This window comes from Endocarpon pusillum, assembly GCF_000464535.1.
Source record: "Endocarpon pusillum Z07020 unplaced genomic scaffold scaffold4993, whole genome shotgun sequence".
Classification (NCBI taxonomy): Eukaryota; Fungi; Ascomycota; class Eurotiomycetes; order Verrucariales; family Verrucariaceae; genus Endocarpon; species Endocarpon pusillum.
The window spans coordinates 300351-315598 of NW_006916474.1; the positions used below are offsets into that span (position 1 = coordinate 300351).

The window sequence follows — 15248 nt, forward strand, 5'->3', positions numbered from 1 at the left end:
GTTCTGAAGCTGTGGTCTTTGTTGAGCGGCAATATTTGGACGAGGGCCGTACCCATAATTCTGTGGTGGAGGAGGAGAGTTGAGTCGGTTTTGGGCGAATGATTGTTGAGCGTTTTGGGTGTTTACCGCATGAGGTGGACGGAAGGGCTGCTGTTGGTGATTTGGAGAGATTCGCCCCCGACCAGCCACAATGGGGCCGGTGCCATTCTTGGGAGGGGTAGGATGGCTGTTCATCGCTGATGTCTGAGAAGATCTTCGCCGTTCTTGAAGTCGGCTGATTGCTTGCGCCGCTTCTTCAGGCTCGGCATGACTAGAAAGCAGCAGGTTGCGTCAGTGATGGAAGCGTTTGAAGAGGTAAAGAGTCCGTACGCTGGAAGGGCATCTGGGTTGAACGCTTTATTGTAGGCCATTGTACAGTTCAGCAAGCAGTTGTGTTGCAGATATAAGATGGCGGTCTACTGCTTCTTGTAGATGTAGCTGGCAGGCCAAGGATGAGGCCCCATACGCCTTTATGACAATCGAGAAGTGCCAGTCGTCCAATGCCGGGTGTGGAGGCTGTGTAATGCAGTAAGGGGCGGTCGCGTCGGAGGACGGTTTCGAAAGTGAGGGTGAATGAGCAAACAATGAACAAAGCAGAGGGCAGATGAACGCTGATTGCTAAGACATGAGTGATAAGTAATTCATGTTATATGTGTTGGCATTAGTTGGCGATTGAGACTCAAAGGGCCAAAGACTCATGTGGTGCACTACATGCTGGTGGGGCCTCCCAAAACAGAAGCCTATACCTCGAACGGGCGATGCTAACATACTGTAAATAGACAGCCCTCTGACCCACCAAAGGCTCCCCTTAAACTTCCGCCCGAAGAGACCCTAACTAGCCACAAGGCTGAGAGATGTCACTAACTGTTCTCGAGTAACTAGTTAGTAATTTGTCCAGATTCGCCTAGTCCTAGACTGCAATGTCTTTTTCGGGTTTTCTGCCATACAATCAACAAGGTTCCCTGCCCAACAACGACGAAAATGGACAGTGAAAACGTGGCCGAAGACTTCTGGCTTTTCGGTTATGGGTAGTCTCACCTTATGAATATCTGATCGTCCTCGTCTAGACTGACAATAGCAAACTGCAGAAGCTTGATCTGGAAGCCCCCGCCTTACTATGGTACCCAGCGTCCTTCCAATAAGACAGTAATATGTTGTACACTAAAAAGCCTCTTGTAAAAGACAAGCGATTACCTGGATATATCACTGGCTATGTGAGACGCTTCTGGCAGGTATGTCCGAAAAGGCAACTCTTTCGCTGCTTCTGATGCTGATGGAGATAGGCAAGGTTGGCATTCTTCATTCGCAGTACCTCATAGTTGTTGGATGTAACTTGTGTCTTTGAACAGTGAGGATCATCGTGGGACGCCTGACTTTCCGGGACGCGTGGTCACGTTGGTCGAGCAGTCATACTGGGAGAGCCTTGGTGATACAGTGAGGTTGGAGCAGTCAAGTGACAGGCAGTGCTGACTGATCTTTGTCAGCAAGGTGGCACCGGAAGTGAGCAAGTATGGGGAGCAGCATATCACATCGTTCCCTCAAAAGTGGAGGAAGTCAAAGACTATCTGGACATCCGAGAGATCAACGGATATAGCGTGCAGTACACAACGTTCCATGCTGCTCATCCAGTCTCAAAGCAAATTCGATGTCTAGTATATATTGGCATGCCAGACAACCCCCAATTCCTGGGTGCTCTGCATCCTCAAGATGTTGCTGAAAGGATCAATCAAAGTGTTGGCCCGAGTGGAGAGAACCGAGAGTATTTGTTGCAGTTGGAAGAGAGTTTGAAAGACCTCAGCACAGAAAGTGGAGACGTGCATATCAGTGACCTAGCAAGAAGGGTAAGGAGTATGGAGCCCAGAAAAGGACGTCCATATGGAAGTCAAGATCTCAACCCCCACAAGATAAGCAGTACTGAAGAGCAAGAAGAGATAGAAAAGGCGTCTTGACAACGCAGGGACAAACAATTCGTGCTTGAGTGGTTACTATGTGTCAGACTGAACTCGCATGCTGCAGGTTGCCCAGCAAGCAGGCTGTCAGGAACAGGAGAAGAGAAAAAGAGAGCGATGTTGTGCATTTTGGCCGCTTTTGCTGAACTTGAATAGAAGGAAGACCGGCTGCGCTTCAGCATAGACAAATAAAGCCATGATGACTTTATCAGTGAGTGAGTGTGTTCACGAGGACTGCTATGACGGATTGCATGTCAGGCAGTGTGCGCTTTACACATTTTCCTGCTCAGATCCGTCCTGCCCAGGTTGCGCTGCTTCATGAAGGACCACGCTCTTGAGACAAAAACGCCATTAGAAATCGACTTCATGGACGCCATCGGTATCTGTCTTGCTGACCTTCCTTGCTGAACGAATCAACTTCCTTTCTTGAAAGGTTGCAACGACAACGAAGCAATTGGGGTATCTTGAAAGAAACGATGTCGTCCGCGCGCAATCCTGTCTTCAAGAACGAGACTGAGGGTCATAACCACCTTGCTGTCCGTAGGGATTGTTGCCCTGGGGTGGCTGACCATATGCACCACCCTGGGCTTGTTGATTGTACCCACCACCTTGGCCTTGCTGGCTGTACCCGCCGCCTTGACTCTGTGGGTTGTATCCACTTCCGTAGGCTCCAGGCTGCTGTCCGTACCCACCGCCAACTCCTCCTCCATATCCTCGACCACCCCCATACGATGCGCCGCCGAAGTTGCCTTGGCCGCCAAATCCGCCGTCGTTCTGACCACCCCAGCCTCGACCACCTTGGCTACTAGGACCTCCCTCATTTTGAGATGACCAGCCTCTGCCACCCATGCTTCCTTCGTACTGGTTACCATATCTTCCGGCATTAGGAGCTTGACCGACTCTTGGGGCTCGATTGCTTGGATCGGCATGATCGACTCGGATGGTGCGACCGTCAAATCTGGAAGGATTTAGCGACCTGGGGCACGGAGCGCTGGATGCAAAGTTACTCGACGTTGTTCATCTTTGAGATGGCTTCTTCAGCTTCAGATTGCTCTGCATATCGGACAAATCCAAATCCTCGACTGCGCTGTGACTGACGATCGATGACGACGACCTATGAACCACCACAAGGTTAGTCTTGTACGAATACACGACATCGGTGGAGCACCAACCGCTTCTTCAACCGTTCCAAATGGAGCGAAACCCTCACGCAATGTCTCGTCTGTGGTGTGCCAGGCCAATCCACTGGATTTCGTTGTCAGTTCATCATTAGCTCACCCTGAGCGGACTGGGGTATTGTATACCCAATGAACAGTTTCGCCATGTTGCTGAGATGGAGAGTAGACAGAGCAAGTCAGAGAAAAGTGAAAAGTGAAAAGTGAAATATTTTATTGTGTCAGTGTGTTTCTATGGGAGATGTGGGTGCTAGATGAGGACAGCAAGGAACACTAAAACCTTGGACGTATAATTTCAGCCTTGAGGCAAATATGCCAGAGGCGAAACCAATGCTGCAAGCGGCTGTGGAATAAGGTGATGCACGGGAATACTTAGGCAGCAAAAGCTTGCTAAGAAAGCTGCTTACTATGAGGCTACAAGACGACCTATTGATGGCGTTTCAAAGGATGGTCGCAGCAACGAATGGGGGACTTCTGCGCTGTCTTGCTCTCCTCTGAACCACCACATCAGATGAACCACGACTGACTGCTTCAAAGAAACACCGGTACGAACCGAGAAAAGTGAAAGGAGGGGTGAAGAGGATGCAGGGCCAATGGAGGTCGATGTGGGTTGAAAGTGTGGGCGCTAGCCACCATGGTGGACACAGATATCTTGGTTCAGATGCATGCACCGTCACTCTCGCCAGTCGGTACAGGAGCCCAAGCAATTCTTATAGGGCCGTTTTAAGCCTCTTGCCTACCAATACCGGGGAGTGAAGAAAGTCAGTCGAGCAAGATGGCCAATGGGGAACTACGGATAGGCGAAAAGCAGTGGGTTTTGTTTTGACATGCAGTGGGGGAGGCGAGCAGAAGACCACGCCGCTCAGTCCAGTGCATACACTGCCTCTTAGCTGCCATCCATAGTCAGACGATCGGGCCTTCGGAGAGAATAGTGATGGCTTCCTGCTATTGCTGCTGCCGGGCAGCGCCGCAAACCGTATGTAGTAGGTGGCTGTCCAGGAGCAAGCGAGAGATGGGGCTGATGATGAGATCTGGACTGCATCACAAACACACACACACATATGCCACCAGCAGATCTTGGTGTCTGCTTTCAAACACTCAATGGACGCATTCCTCTTGCTCTGGGGAGTTGATGACAGCGCCGGGCAACCAGACCAAGGTCGGATTTGAAGTGGAGAGCCCGAGAGACAGAGGCCGAGGAATCCAAAACTTTAGCAGTCCAAGAGAAGTGAAACGGAGAAAAGCGCCACTAATGCTAGTTAGTGGCATCAGCCTCCCTATCAGATTCGCCCCACTTTTAGACGGCCATCGGGCCAGATGCTGGGCCAGATGCTGGGCCATGCTAGTTATGCCCACGCCGAATCTCTATCTCACTCAGACCACTGAGATTAGCAGCAATCAGCATTAGTTGCAGATTCCTGGCGAACTGCTGCACCTCGATCTGTATTCAACCTCGCGCCAACCCAAATCCCCCACCCAGCCAGGATTTCGTCATCAGGTGATCAACAAGCCGGAAACCTGTGACGACGTATGTGCTACTTGAGTCTGCAAGTGCAGAGCATTTCAATGGTAGGTAGTCAGGACTTATACCTCGCAAGTTGCGAAACAGCATCCTTCCCGTGTCTCAAAAGACGAACCGGCCGTCTGGCATCCGGGTACTAGTAGGGCGAAGCTTCTCCTAGTACATAAGCTTACTATTCTCTCCGTACTAGGGTCATGCTGGCCGGCGTCTTATCTTCTGATTCTTGCGGCCTCGTCTCCATCGAACATCTTACCCCTTGGACCAGACTGCTGCAGTAGAGCAACAACAGCGCACATGATGTCAAACCCATCTTTGTTGACCGTAAAAGCCGACTGCGACAACGGTTGTGCAAGCTGACAAGTTGACGGCACAGAGCATTGGCATGGGCCAGCACGTGGGGCATCAGCATCTAGTCGAAATGCAAGTCATCAAGCGTCCAATTTTATCCCTTTCTCAACATCGTTAGCCTGAGGTACAGTTCAAGGTACAGCTTCATGTGCACCAGCTTCCATGCTGCCGGGGTGAAAATCAACCTTATGTACCATGTCCAAAATCAGTCCCTCCTTCCTCAGATCTAGCAGTTTGGTGCTCCATCATGATGCAGTACAGTTAGCGCCTTCTTCACATGTCATCCTGGTGGGATGACGATTGTCTTGCTGGTCGTGCCGGTCAAATGCCATTGCTATCCCTTCGATGACAGCTAGGTGCATGCGATGCAATTAGTTGTGCGGCCTGGTAATAGAAGCAGCCGCACTATGGTGCAGGGTTGTGCCATTACTGTCTCAATGACATGACAGCAATGTCCCTCGCCAGGTCGTCCTTCCAATCACGTGAATTGATTCAACGATGGTTACTTGATATCCCCAGAGGTGTAGAAGACTCAACCGATCAGAACCATGAACAAGATGGAAACGCCCAGAGGGAGCAACGTCGAGAAATCTCTACAGCGTAAATCTCACAATCTTCAGCGGTCTTCTGCAAGATACGGACTGATGAGACACACTCAGTACCGCCAAGGCAAGATTTGAAGGACGTACCCCGTCAAGGGGTAGGCTTCTGCGTTCGATTTTATGTTACGAGTTTCGAAGAATGACCTCTGATCCGCTCGGATAGGCAACAACTCGAACACACCGCACTGTAGCGCCCTCTACCGAACTTCGCGGTCTACCAAAGACAATCGAAAATCCTCAGCTTGGCGAGAAGATGATGAGTCTTCAGGCAGGAACCAAACTCATATTGGCAATTCGAAACGTCGCCGGTCGACCTCGGTCCACAGACAAGACAATGAGAAGCGCAAAAGACGCAAAGCTGTGAAAGAATGTCCTTCCATCTCCCGGAATACTTCAGTCCGTCCCTCTTCGCCAGCGTCATCCCTTGGCTCCTCAGAAGCTCTTCCACTTAGAAGAGACACGCTTGAGCGCCGCGGTATAAGGGTAGAGCAGTATGAAAGGAGGCCAAGGCATAAGACGAAGGCTAATAAATATGACTTGAAAATGCGGGCGAAGTCAAGAGAAGCCAGAGACATTGCGGGTGGGGACAGGAAGTCGAACAGGAGACGCCGAAGGAAATCGGGCCTTACTCTGAACAGTGATTTCAAAGCTCCGAATGTTGTCCAAGAACGACTGACTCTAAAGGCGAACAGTGGCCCGGGCATGTTCCATAGGGGAAAGGCCTCATCTCCAGTCCACATACGGGGCATGCCGGACCTGTGCTTTACAGAAATGAACTTCCTCAGCAAGCGACGTGACCATCAAGAGCCGAACAAGCGCGATCCCAGACAGGCAAGATCTTCCAAGAGCAAAGAGAAGGAAAAGAGTCGAGCTGAGCAGATATCCGAGTACTTTCAGCGTTCACAGGCAGCCAAACCATGCATCGGAACGACGGCCCAGACCATGGTACCTGAGCAGAACATGACTCAGGACTCACCTGCAGTCTCTGTCCTGTCTACGTCTGATCACCAGGATCTGGATCTGGACCGTCGTCAATGGACACCAGCTAGTCATGGTTTGAGTCGTCATACTGCCCAGCAAATGGACCGCGATGCCGCTGTCACCCAGGGATGCCGTATTTCAGATATCGAGGAACCGCAAACAGAGCACCATCGGCGTCATTCGAGCCCTATAACCAATCGTGACCAATTGAAGAGCTCCTCGTCTTACTATAGCTGGTCAGCCACACCATCTCGGCAATGTCGAAGCTATCAGGAAGCTACCACCAACTCGCCTAAAGTTCTTGCTCAAACCTCGCACCCTGATGGCTTTCGTGTTACCACAAAGCAGCAGCACGCTGTATACAGCCGCCCAGTAAAGTCACCTCATGACCAAATTGTCAGGGAGCCAGTACATGAAAGCCCCATGAGCCAATTGTCACTGGATGAATACACTAAAAGCATGTTGCTTGGCTCCAAGCAACACTTGTGGGGTAAGTTTCCAACCAACTACCGAGCCGCAGAACTTTACACTTTGACCGACCTGAAAGGCCTTTCTCGGCTTGGGAAGCTCGAAGAACCTGGAAAGGACGGTCATGGTTTGCAAGGCGAGGATGAGCAGCGGGAGTGGTTTTTGAGCAACAATGGTTTCAGATTCGACACCGAGCTAAGCAACACTCCGACAGCTCACATGCCTACAACACAAAAGCGGTCATCTATGATGGTAGGTAATGCTAGTAGTAATGATCAGCATCTGTCACCACATATAAAGCTTCCAATCGCCGGTTCAATGACGAACGGTCATTCAGCTGGGCAGATCTTCGATGGTGACATGTTAGTCAACCGTTTTTCGATGCCAGGTCTGAGTTTTGCGCCGTCTGGGTCAAGAAATAGGCCTACCTCAGAACAGTCTTATGGAGATCCTTCCTTCGAAAACATACATGCAAAAATACCCGCCAGAACCATCCGATCGGTTACTGCCACACAACCAGGCCCACATGAATACCGGTGGACTAATACTTATGGGAGGTTGCCCCAAGATGCACCAGCCAAAGATACTGCGCAACAGATCATTCGTGATATTGAGCAAGAAGAGCTTCTGATCTCTCAAGCTAAGAACCACAAATCCGGAGCTGTAGAGGACGTGATTGATATCGCTCTGGATGGCTTCTCAGACCACACAAGCCAGAAAGACCTACGTGAGTTCCACGATCTACGTGACCACGATCCGTTCCCACTTCAACAAGACTCCGAGTATTCAGAGCCGAATATCCATCGTCTTCCGCCAGGCCCAGCAATGGCTCAGCCAGTGCCCAGCCCGCACCAATCGTGCTTGGACCCTGGTCGGATGAACGCCGACCGATCCCAAGATCAACGCCTTGCCAAGAATGTCCGTTTTGCGACGGATCAGCAGTCCGGATGCCTATCTCTCTCAGTAAATGACGAGAGCGGCCTGGCAGAGCAGCAGAGGCAACAGGAGGGAGAGAACGCTTTGGAGAACTTTTGGAGGCCGAATATCCTGTATTGATGTGGTGTGTCTCTGGCATGGTAGGCCGGTAGCTGAAAGGGAGGGTTTCTGGGGCTGTGATGAGGACGGATATCGATCACCCTTTACGTCTTGTTGATGTGATTCTAGTTCACAGCGTGGGGTGTGAGTTTCAGGTACATGAAGTGATCATTTATAGATACGACTATATGAATAATATTCAATTCTTTTATTTCGAGTTCTTCACACCTCTACTTCTTCCTCTTCTGATAATAAGTTGGATTAGAAACGACCTTAGGGTGGTTTGTTGACCAGTCGAACAGGTTCGCCATTCTAGCATTGAGCGAGTGCTCTGAGAGGTCTACTGGGGCGACGAAAAGTCGAGAGAGGGATAGCCAGATGTCGTTTAATGGGCCTGAAGATGAATGTTACAACCAACTCATGCACAGATCTGCATACCACGTTTGAGGGCTCCGGAGATCAGTGTTCATCATATCATGCAAGCAGCTGGGTATTGAACTATGATATATGCATCTCGCTTTCGCGCTTCCGATCAAAATTCCGATCGAATAAACTACTCAGCATTCAAGGCTCTCTCTGCAGAATATAAAGCACCAGTACCGACCCTTCCCGCGGCGCCGATGCCCAAAAGCAAGAACATAATCCGATTAGTTAGTTGATTGCAAAGCAAGGCGACTGTATCTGTGTGCAAAATGGTATCTGGTATCAATCGCGGAAGAATAACAAAGAAGTGGTGGTGCTCGCTTGTGGGTGCTTGTAGAGAGTAGACAATGCGAATAAAAAGGTATGTGCCTGAACGGAGGATCTTAGTATGAAAATCTGAATGGCTAGCGTCGCGAAGCCTCCATGTTGCCTGTCAATTCGGCCACGCGTGCTTTGATTCGTGCGACTCTGGACTCGATTGCTAGCAATCCGTAAGCTACTGGGTTACACCGTTCGGATGGCTCATGACTTACTCTCTTCGCCACTAATTGCACCCTCATCTGTCTTCAGCTCACTTTGTCGACTCTGTTCCTCAATTTGCTTTGCTGCACGCTCTGCAGCGTTCTTTCTGATCTGTGCCCATCGATCTTGAACAGGAGAAATTTGTCTGGTAAGATCCTTGGCTTCATTGGCTTCGTCGGCTTCATCCTTTTCGGCCTGGCTCACGAAAGCGCCGGGAATCTGTTGGAATGGCTCTTCTGTTGCAGGTGTAATCTGCTCCGATCGAACAGGAGACTCCGGGGGTATGAAAGCAGGTTGTTCGATGAGCGGCCCTTGATCAAAGGTCGAACGTACAGGATCCGCTTGTTCTCGTTCGTGGGTGGCTGCACGAGAGAGGTTCTCACCCTCTGCAGCATAAGGCATCTTGGGAGCATCGTCAGAATGTGGAACAGCTGTTACGGAGGGCACGCGGTCTGATGCCGGTGGAGTGTCAGGGGCTTCACAGGCTGGCTCCGACGGTGGGGTAAGCGGTCTTTGTGATCGGCCATGAGCAGGACTGGGCGTCTCATTATGTGCTTGTGTGATAGCTTGATGTACAGAGTGGCCATTTGGCTGAGGTTTGCTTTTGACTGCAAGGGCAGCGCGTGCTGCTGCAATTGCTGGACCGTTCTCAATGGGAGGGGAGACCGGTGGCGTGAACGATGCCTCTTTGACGCGTCTGCCGCCAAACATGCCTTTGATGCCTGCTCCTGCGGGTCTTCTTTTCCCCGCCTTCATCTCTGGTGAAGATGGCAGAGCTTTTCTCGGAATTGCAGCTTGAGGTTGTGGGGTCTGACGATCAATCGCAACTGGCCTTGGTGGCTGCGGTAATGATGTGGCCGCCGGCTCGCCAGAGGCTGCAGTGGTTGTTTCGGTGACCTCCGTAGATGGGGCAGGGACCGGCTTCTGGTTTACTATGGTGGAAGGTGGAGGACTCGGTAGTAAAGGAAGATGACTATCTTGAGCTGGTGGAGGACTTGGAGTCTTTGGCAGGGAAACATGCTTCGGAGGTGTAGGAGCCGGCAGCACCGCGAGAGGGATATATTTCGAAGTAAGTGTCGGCGAGCTTGGGAGAGCGATTCTTTCAGGTGGTGTGGGTAGCTCATCTCGTTTTGGGGGCTCGGCAAAAGACACAGCGGAGTGGTTTGCAATCGAGCCGTTTGCTGCTGGCGCTGCTGGCGCTGCTGGCGCTGCTGGCAGATCAGGAGTGCTTCCTCTGCTGGCCTGGTCCTTTCCAAGATACTGGGCCATGAAATCCTTTTTATCATATTGGCTAGCCCACTGCATCGCTTGCGTTGCTTCCTTCATTAGCATAGGTTGAAGCGTCAAAACGCTGTCTGTTTTGTCTGGATCGTCTTCGTGCCGGCCTCTACGAGGGCTATTCGCCAGTCGATCCTGCTCTTGATTCCGGCGATATAGCTTTACAGCTGCCGCTTGTATTTTGGCATGTTGATCTGGTGTAATATTGGTTCTGTTGATGGGCGCAATACTATCGGCATCCATGTAAGGATCGCTTAGTGGCGCTCTCTGCTTAGGCGTCGATATCCTCGTTAGCCGTCCTCGCTTGGTTGTAAAGCCAAGAAATCCTTTTTTCTTTGCGATGTAGGTTCCTGGTGCAGGTTCTGGTGCGGCGCCTTTGACCTGTTCCTCCATGATCATCCATTTCCCACCACGTATAACAGTCTCAATCAGTGCACATCTACCAAATACTGCTTTTCGTGAAGTGGGTTCTTCGACTGCAAGACTGCTGATCCACACCCACCAGAAAGAATCATCCAAAGCTATTTTGTCAATCCTTGCCAGTTCGCCGGGCTCCAGGTCAGCTTCTGGATTCATGTTTCGTCGGTGTGACTGAGAGCTCTGGCCGCGGGGAGTGGTATGGATAGGAGGTAGGACTTTGTCTGGAGGCAACAGGATCGAAGAGGCCGTCTTATCACCATTCTCATCGAAGCCAGTAGAGAGAAAATCCGCCCAAGAAGGTGTCGTTGGTCGGCCCATATCCCAATTCTGTGACAGCGCTCGCCGCCTCAGACTATCGGGCTCGCCTTTTGGACCAAGCATAGAACCATCACCGTCATCATCTCCGTCGGACTCGTCTACCGCTGCGCCAAAACCCACATCCTCGAACCTTGACCATGACGCATCTCGAAGACTGGTAGAGGCTTTGGACGTCGAGATGGTTGAGTGGTTTGTAGAGGAAATATATTTCAGAACTCGTCTGCACTCCTCGGTCAAAGCTTGCACCGGATCATCATAATTGGAAAATTGCTGCAAGGCGCTGTCATCATCTCTATACTCAAAATTCTTGGCCCGGCGGAGGAGCGCAAATGGTGTCGGCGAGACACTATTGACAACCATGACAACCTTTGTAGCCTCATTGAACATGAGGGTTGGGGCTTCTGGCGGATACTCTGTGGCCTGCACGAGCTGCTGAAGTGAAGTGGGAAGTCCTATGATACCCTTGGGTCCTTTCGCTGGGTCAGGGTACAACGAGCGCAGATAAGCAAAGAACAAATGGCTCGCAGCATCGGCGGCGCTATGAATGTCAGAATCTGTCGTTCAACATCTGAGACGACTTACCTGGCCCAGCCTCTGTAACCAGCATTGAATCCTTTGCCAGTATCATAATGCTCAAACGCCCACCATCCGGCATATCTCGAGAGTTTGCGCCCTCCCAGACCATTGGATTTCCCGTGCGCAGCAAGAGCTGCCATCAAGTCGAAGAAGTCAAATACGATTTGTCTGCGGGCTTCGCAATCGACGCTCATGGGTATAAATGTCGCGAACGCATCTCTTGCAAGAGCGGAATCTGGATATCATTAGAGACCTCACATAATCGGCATTTACAGATGGCTTTACCCTTTTCGCCAATTCTGAATAGCTCATATGTTTCCCATGTAACTACCCCACCTGGCAGGCGGCTCCAGCACCATTTCATGACGCTTGCTAAGACCTGGAGACATCAGCAACCCAGTCGTATCCTGTGCCACAAGCTCCCATACCATCGGCTCAATCAAACGGAGCTCTCTTGTCAATGATTCTCCTTTGAGTACTTCTCGATCTGCCGGCGGGAAGAAATAGTTTCGAACGAAGGCTCTGGCAGCGCTGGGATCGGAGGTTGGACGAAACGGTAGCAGGATGAAAGGCAGATCAAGCGCTAGAAGCAAATCGTCCAGTTAATGCTGTTGTGAAGTTTCTAGGGTAGCTTGGAGATACCTCTTGACTTCAGTTCCCGCGTACATCCCGAAAGTAGCTCTACTACTTCTTCTGGGTCCACCCGGGTGCGTATCCAAGCATCACTCCATTGCGGTGTTATCGGAGCAGTGTTGCCATTGACAAGTGGTTTTGCGCTTTTCTTAGACGATAGATCACGGCCTTTGAAGAACCTGGAGAGCGACGGCATATCGCTGTTCAAAAGCAGCGCAGACTGCAGCTTCTCCTTTCCCGTCTACGTTACCGATCTTCTTCCGTCTGTAGTCAGATATTCGTTGATTTCCTTATTGAGTGAGAGAAAACACCGTGAGAACGGAGACAAAAAGAAACAACGCAGCAGCGGTAGCGACCGGACGTATGTGTCTTTATGTTAGGGAAAAAAAAGGTATGTTGAAAGAGCGAATGGTTGGAGGTCTGGCTGCTAGTTATCAAAGCTTGGTGAAGTAGTCTTTTTTTTACAGAAGATTATCAAACTTTCAAGAGGATTATGCACAGGGAAGCTTGACAGTACACGAAGGGAAACTAGTCGCAAAGAGGTTAAACTGATAGCTACTCCATGCCCGACAAAATCTAAAATAGCATTAAAGACAATTATTTGGATGACTATTGAAGAATAACCAAGAAGCACCAAAGGGGACACACGAAAAAAAGGATCGGCGCTTTGAGCGCGTTGTCAAAGGTGGGACACGGTGATTTGCCCTGAATTGGATGCGCTGGCTCAACTGGTTTGAATTGGCTGCTGTCACTCTAATTTAGTCTTTCGCGGTATCCCACATGTGCCCGCCGCTGGCTAATCAGATACCTGGCATGGGGCAATCGGTCCGGGGGGTTTCAAAGCCACCATGAAACTAATCCGAGAGTACCTAAGCAGCTACCAAACAGAAACGGGAAATTTGGTTCAAAAACGGACTGCGTCGGTTGCATCCATCTTGAAACCTGCAGCATCGGTTATGTCTTGTCGGCCATCGCATCCGAGATGTCGAAGGTTTCTCGGAGCACTGGTGTTGGTAGAAGCAATCGGCGAAGGAGAGGAAGCACACCAGCACTGGATAACGTATCAAGAAGCCTGGTCCACCAAAGCCGTTAGGCTGCCTTGGAAGCAAGGGGAATTGGTCCCACAACCCTGGTCCTGTGCTCCCGAACAAACCCTACTGTCCCTGCAATGTGGCCATCATCAATTTCCTGCTCGTCCATTGACGGTCCGTGGATTCAGTCCCGTCGACGCCCAATTTCGAAGCAAAGTGTCAATATAACAATGCTGAAGCTGGATAGGACGACAGCGGCTAGCACAAGGGCATACGTTACCATGGTGCTTCTCTATGGTAGTTCTGAGATCATGCAACCAATGAATATGCACTTACTCAGTACGGACGACTCGTTTGTATGCCAGCAACGACTTATCTGCGCTAAACTACAAACATACGCAGAACCTCTGTACTGGCCATAATGCGAAGCAACTGCGGACTTCGGCGACAGTACTACCTCTATATCCAAAGTGCACAGGTAGGCTGTCTAAACAAAGCTCCAATCATGACGTATGTAGATCTCCTGTCATGTCAAAGTTTCATTGGGGGTCTCGAACGCCTATATTCACCTCAATCCCCTCAATACCACTTCGATTATACTTGAAGCTGCGCCTGCAGCAACATCAAGACACTTTTCCGCGACATCAAGCAAAATGGTCAAAGACGACGAAACTGTCATTGAGTCAGCTGCGCCAGTTACACCCCCGCCCTAGAACTAAGAACTAATTGATGGTCAGAGAGTTCAATGAACTCGTCAACATGACTGCCGACGAGCTCGAAGCCTGGCTAAAGGAAGAGCAATCCGAGTCTTCTGGCTGGTCCAAATCCGACGGCTCCGGCGAAACAATCGGCCATGAAAGGTAAGGCCTCGACCGGCAACATTCCCCCTCTTGGCCCCATCTCCACACAAGCCGCACCACTGACGCCTTTTCCCTTTTCGCCCCAGCGGCCGCAAAATAATCGAGATCCTGAAAAAGAACCCGGAAAAGGACCCTTCGAAATACGACGAAGACGACATTGCGCACATGCGGCGAGTAGCGGCATATTGCAAACGACACCTGGCGCAGGAGGAGAAGGCGAAGCAGGATACAAATAGTAAGAGTTATAAGAGTCTGAAAAATTGGGGACATGATGCACAGAAGACTTGAGAGAAATGCACAAGACTGCGGATTACCGAGAGGGGCGGGACTCTTGGTCGTGGAGGGTATGAGGTGGTGGTAATTGATGAGAGAGTTCCATAGCCATAGAGAAGTCGGGTGGGCTAAATCGCTACCGGGTTTCCGGGGGGATATAACGGCTCTACATGATGTAGAAAGATAGAAAAGGAAATACACAACTACAGAACTGGAAAGATACATGAATGGTAAAATCATTAGTACCTCTCTATCTTTCGATGATGCCACACCGAGGTTGTGGTTCAGGCTACCTCCTACGCCCGTGAACAGTCCGTTTCAACACACACACCAGATAGTTATATCTCCGAAACCACCTGGACCACCACGGGTTTTCTAAGATCGAGTTTCGTTTCGACTCGACCCTCAACTGGAAGGATAAGCATGATCTCGGACCCACCAGAACCTCGATCTTTGATCAAAGAAGAAGGGGAGGAGGAGAGCGTCCATCTCACTTACCATGACCATCCATTCGGTTCCCTGGACTTCAAGTTTAACTGACTATTCATCTACGATCTAAACGGTGAAGAAAACGGCCAAGATCAAGATCCATCAAGTATCAGACTCGGGAATCTACTATAACCTAAGTTAGCTACAATTCCAGGGACTAGAAGCCGTTGTTCAATTATCACCAACAGAGGAGCCTATCATGAATACCCAGAAATAAATATAGGTTGATCGGTATATATCCATACATAAAATGCTTATGATGGGCACGAGCGGACTAAATGTTGTTTCTTACTCAAAAATAAATCA

The 15248-nt window shown here is 50.3% G+C and overlaps 6 protein-coding genes across 6 annotated transcripts in view; 3 read left to right on the plus strand and 3 right to left on the minus strand.

Moving 5' to 3' along the window:
* EPUS_00335 (uncharacterized protein) overlaps positions 1 to 410 on the minus strand; it is a gene marked incomplete at both ends in the record, with an annotated part of 992 nt that extends 582 nt beyond the window's left edge. Inside the window, 2 exons of the mRNA XM_007805992.1 lie at positions 127 to 310; positions 370 to 410. Coding sequence (XP_007804183.1) covers positions 127 to 310; positions 370 to 410 — 225 coding nt within the window. The remainder of the gene's footprint in view (positions 1 to 126; positions 311 to 369) is intronic.
* A 780-nt stretch (positions 411 to 1190) lies between these two features.
* EPUS_00336 (uncharacterized protein) lies at positions 1191 to 1988 on the plus strand (the record flags this gene model as incomplete). Its single annotated transcript, XM_007805993.1, has 2 exons — positions 1191 to 1271; positions 1524 to 1988. 2 exons carry the CDS (start codon positions 1191 to 1193, stop codon positions 1986 to 1988), a joined length of 546 nt encoding a protein of 181 aa, XP_007804184.1.
* Positions 1989 to 2489: 501 nt separating this feature from the next.
* On the minus strand, positions 2490 to 3312 carry EPUS_00337 (uncharacterized protein; the record flags this gene model as incomplete). Its single annotated transcript, XM_007805994.1, has 4 exons — positions 2490 to 2946; positions 2996 to 3102; positions 3161 to 3233; positions 3293 to 3312. 4 exons carry the CDS (start codon positions 3310 to 3312, stop codon positions 2490 to 2492), a joined length of 657 nt encoding a protein of 218 aa, XP_007804185.1.
* A 2172-nt stretch (positions 3313 to 5484) lies between these two features.
* EPUS_00338 (uncharacterized protein) lies at positions 5485 to 8140 on the plus strand (the record flags this gene model as incomplete). The annotated part of the gene is made up of 3 exons (XM_007805995.1): positions 5485 to 5633; positions 5693 to 5733; positions 5799 to 8140. The coding sequence occupies 3 exons, from the start codon at positions 5485 to 5487 to the stop codon at positions 8138 to 8140; spliced, it is 2532 nt and encodes an 843-aa protein (XP_007804186.1).
* An 806-nt stretch (positions 8141 to 8946) lies between these two features.
* Positions 8947 to 12485, minus strand: EPUS_00339 (uncharacterized protein; the record flags this gene model as incomplete). Its single annotated transcript, XM_007805996.1, has 6 exons — positions 8947 to 9023; positions 9076 to 11618; positions 11663 to 11891; positions 11942 to 12035; positions 12085 to 12239; positions 12299 to 12485. 6 exons carry the CDS (start codon positions 12483 to 12485, stop codon positions 8947 to 8949), a joined length of 3285 nt encoding a protein of 1094 aa, XP_007804187.1.
* Positions 12486 to 13973: 1488 nt separating this feature from the next.
* EPUS_00340 (uncharacterized protein) lies at positions 13974 to 14468 on the plus strand (the record flags this gene model as incomplete). Its single annotated transcript, XM_007805997.1, has 3 exons — positions 13974 to 14002; positions 14058 to 14180; positions 14267 to 14468. 3 exons carry the CDS (start codon positions 13974 to 13976, stop codon positions 14466 to 14468), a joined length of 354 nt encoding a protein of 117 aa, XP_007804188.1.
* Positions 14469 to 15248: the final 780 nt, after the last annotated feature.